Source organism: Monoraphidium neglectum, assembly GCF_000611645.1.
Source record: "Monoraphidium neglectum strain SAG 48.87 unplaced genomic scaffold scaffold05889, whole genome shotgun sequence".
NCBI classification, from domain to species: Eukaryota; Viridiplantae; Chlorophyta; class Chlorophyceae; order Sphaeropleales; family Selenastraceae; genus Monoraphidium; species Monoraphidium neglectum.
Window position 1 is genome coordinate 1 of NW_014007743.1, and position 2,713 is coordinate 2,713.

Sequence of the window (2,713 nt, forward strand, 5' to 3'; positions counted from 1 at the left end):
GGGGTTGGGTGGGTGGGGGGATCCACGCAGCGCTTGCTCATGTCATAGCACCCCTGTTATGGCGCCGCGCGCCAAGGGCCTTTGAGTGTTCAGGGCAGCACAAGGGGATGAAGTCACAGCTGGGCTGAGAGACGGGGCATGACGCATGCCTGCGCACCTCTGCCAGTGCCTTGCCGCCAGCCCTGTCTTGGCGCATGTCCCACAGACACAGGCTGCCGTCAAGGTGGCCTGGGGGGGGTGGGAGTGTTGGGGTTGCGGTAAGATGTGATATGAAGAACAAGAACAATGCATTGGGGGGGATGTAGGGAGCGGGGTGAATGGGCAGGGGTTGAACAAGAGGGCAGGGTGGGGGATAGGTAGGCCTATATATCGCATGTAACCCCCACTTGCGGCCGCCCCCCCCCCCAATGCACACCTGTGAGAATGGTGGTGCCGTCCAGTGACAGTGCCAGGGCCGAGGGCATTTTGGCGCAGGGCAAGCTGCGCACACAGAAGCCGCGCTGCAGGTCCCACACCTGGCGGGGTTCAGGGATTGGGGTTTAGGGTTTTGGCCGGGTGCAGGGAGTTGTTTGGCAGGGTTCATGATTTGTTCAGCGGGGTCCAGTGGGGACAACAGATGCTTTTGGGCGGGGATGTTTTTTTTTTAGTTTCCAGCGGATGCGTGGAATGGTGTGGGGAGGAGGTTGCGTTTGGGCGGCGCATAGAGGGACAAATTGCCCGTGGCCAAGACCCCCACCTTTCAACTACACACACACACACACACACACAACAAACACACACACACACACACACACACAAACACACACACAAACAAACCCAACAGTCCCCACAAGGAAATACCCTACCCCCACCTTGACGCATCGGTCCTCCCCCGCTGACACCGCCACCGACGCGTCGAGCGCGCTGCACGCCACGCACAGCACGCCGCCCCCGTGTCCCGTCAGCGTGTGCTCCTGGCGCCCCGACTCGAAGCTCCAAGACAGGATCCTCTTGTCCCCGCAGGCCGCCAGCAGCCGGCGGCCGTCCTGGGGGTTTGGGGGGGGGTCATTTTCGTGTTTGAATGTCAGGAGCAGGGCTGGGATGTTGCCTTATGAGCTATAAACCCTGAAATCGCAAACCTGGCTAGGCAAAGGCAGGGTGGGGGGGGAGCCAGGGCGGAGCGCAATGGGGCGAGGGCAGCGCACGGCGCCGGCAAGGGCGCTGCTGGGAGCGAGGGGCGCTTCAGGCCGTGTGGTGAACACCCTGTGGCGCCCCGACCCCGCACCCGCGCCCGCCCCCGGCGCCCCTCGCGCCCGCCCTGCTTCCGCAGCCCCTGTACAACGCGCTGTTTCACAGCGCGGCCCCACACACCTGCGTGAAGGCCGCGTCGTTGACAGTGCCCGCCGCGCCCTGGGGTTGAGGGTTGTGGGCAGGATCAGGGACGTGGTATGCAGTTTGAGGGCTCGAGCGGTCCAGGGATTTGCGAGAAAACAGGAGAGTTGCGAGGCTGGCTGGCCCAGACATCACCGCTAGATGAGCTACAGCGGGGGCACGTGAGGGGACGGCTCCTTTGCACGGTCTCTAAAATTCACGGCCGGGGTTTGTATTGTGCAGGGTTTGATGATGATTTGAGTTTAGGTACAACACCAGGGGGCTGGCTGGGGCTATGGTTGGCCCCTCATCACATGATACTAATACGATGTGATCCCTCACATGGTACGCGTTGGTGCTGGTGAGGTTCTGCAGGTCCCACCCTATGACGCCGCGGTCGGTGCCACACGTAGCGACAAAGTGCCCTGCGGCAGCAGATAGTTTGCGGTTGATATTTTGCAATGATTTTTTTAAGCGGCACACATTTTGCGGTGGATAGATACTATACGCACGAGAGACAGTGCCGCATGGCCAAGGGAAGGGCAAGGGTCGCGACACGATTGGCAGGGGCTCGGGCAGCACGCCTGCGCTGCGTGGGTGCCTCCCGTTGCAAGCCAGCTGCCCATCCCTGCGTGCCGCCGGGGGCGGTGGCCCTGCTTGTGCTGACGTGGCACGGTGGTGTCGGGATCAACTCTGTTCGACACGACTGCACTTGCACGCACACACACACACACACACACACACACACACACACACACATCCACACACAAACACACACACACACTCACACACACACACACAAAAATCATCACCCGTCTCACCCGGCCGCATGACGGCCACGCTGCAGACCGACCCCTTGTGCGCCGCCGGAAACACCTTCGTCGGCGCCGCAGGCAGCGACCGCATCGGCGGCGGCGCCACCGGCCCCTCCGGCAACCCCATCAGCTGCTTGAGCGACGTCGCCTGCCCCTCCTGCCCCCGCGCCTGCCGCAAGGGCGCCGCCGCCGCCGCCGCTGTGGCTGTAGCGAAGCCGGCGGCGGCGGGGTCGCAGGCGGCGGCGTTGGCTGCGGCGGCGGCGGCGTCCGAGCTCGCAGTGCGGCGGCCGAGCAGCGCGGACGCGAGCGCGCCGGATGCGACGCCCCGCAGAGTCCCTAGAACCGCCTGCATCGGCTGCTGCTGCTGCGGCGTGGGTGCGACCGCTGCGCCCCGGGCGCCGCCGGCGGCCGGCGCGGGGCTGGGGCCGGGGCCAGGGCCGGCGGCGGCGCCGCCGCCGAGTCCGCCGCGCATGAGGCCTATAAGCTGTCTGTCCATGGCTTGCTCGACCTGTGAAAGCCAATCGATGGTTTTTTTTGAGGGGGGGGGC

The 2,713-nt window shown here is 64.5% G+C and overlaps 1 protein-coding gene across 1 annotated transcript; it reads right to left on the bottom strand.

Annotated features, from left to right (window-relative positions):
- Positions 1–37: 37 nt before the first annotated feature.
- MNEG_16014 (hypothetical protein) lies at positions 38–2,661 on the bottom strand (the record flags this gene model as incomplete). The annotated part of the gene is made up of 7 exons (XM_014035515.1): positions 38–79; positions 158–228; positions 416–515; positions 852–1,025; positions 1,351–1,389; positions 1,693–1,775; positions 2,172–2,661. 7 exons carry the CDS (start codon positions 2,659–2,661, stop codon positions 38–40), a joined length of 999 nt encoding a protein of 332 aa, XP_013890969.1.
- Positions 2,662–2,713: the final 52 nt, after the last annotated feature.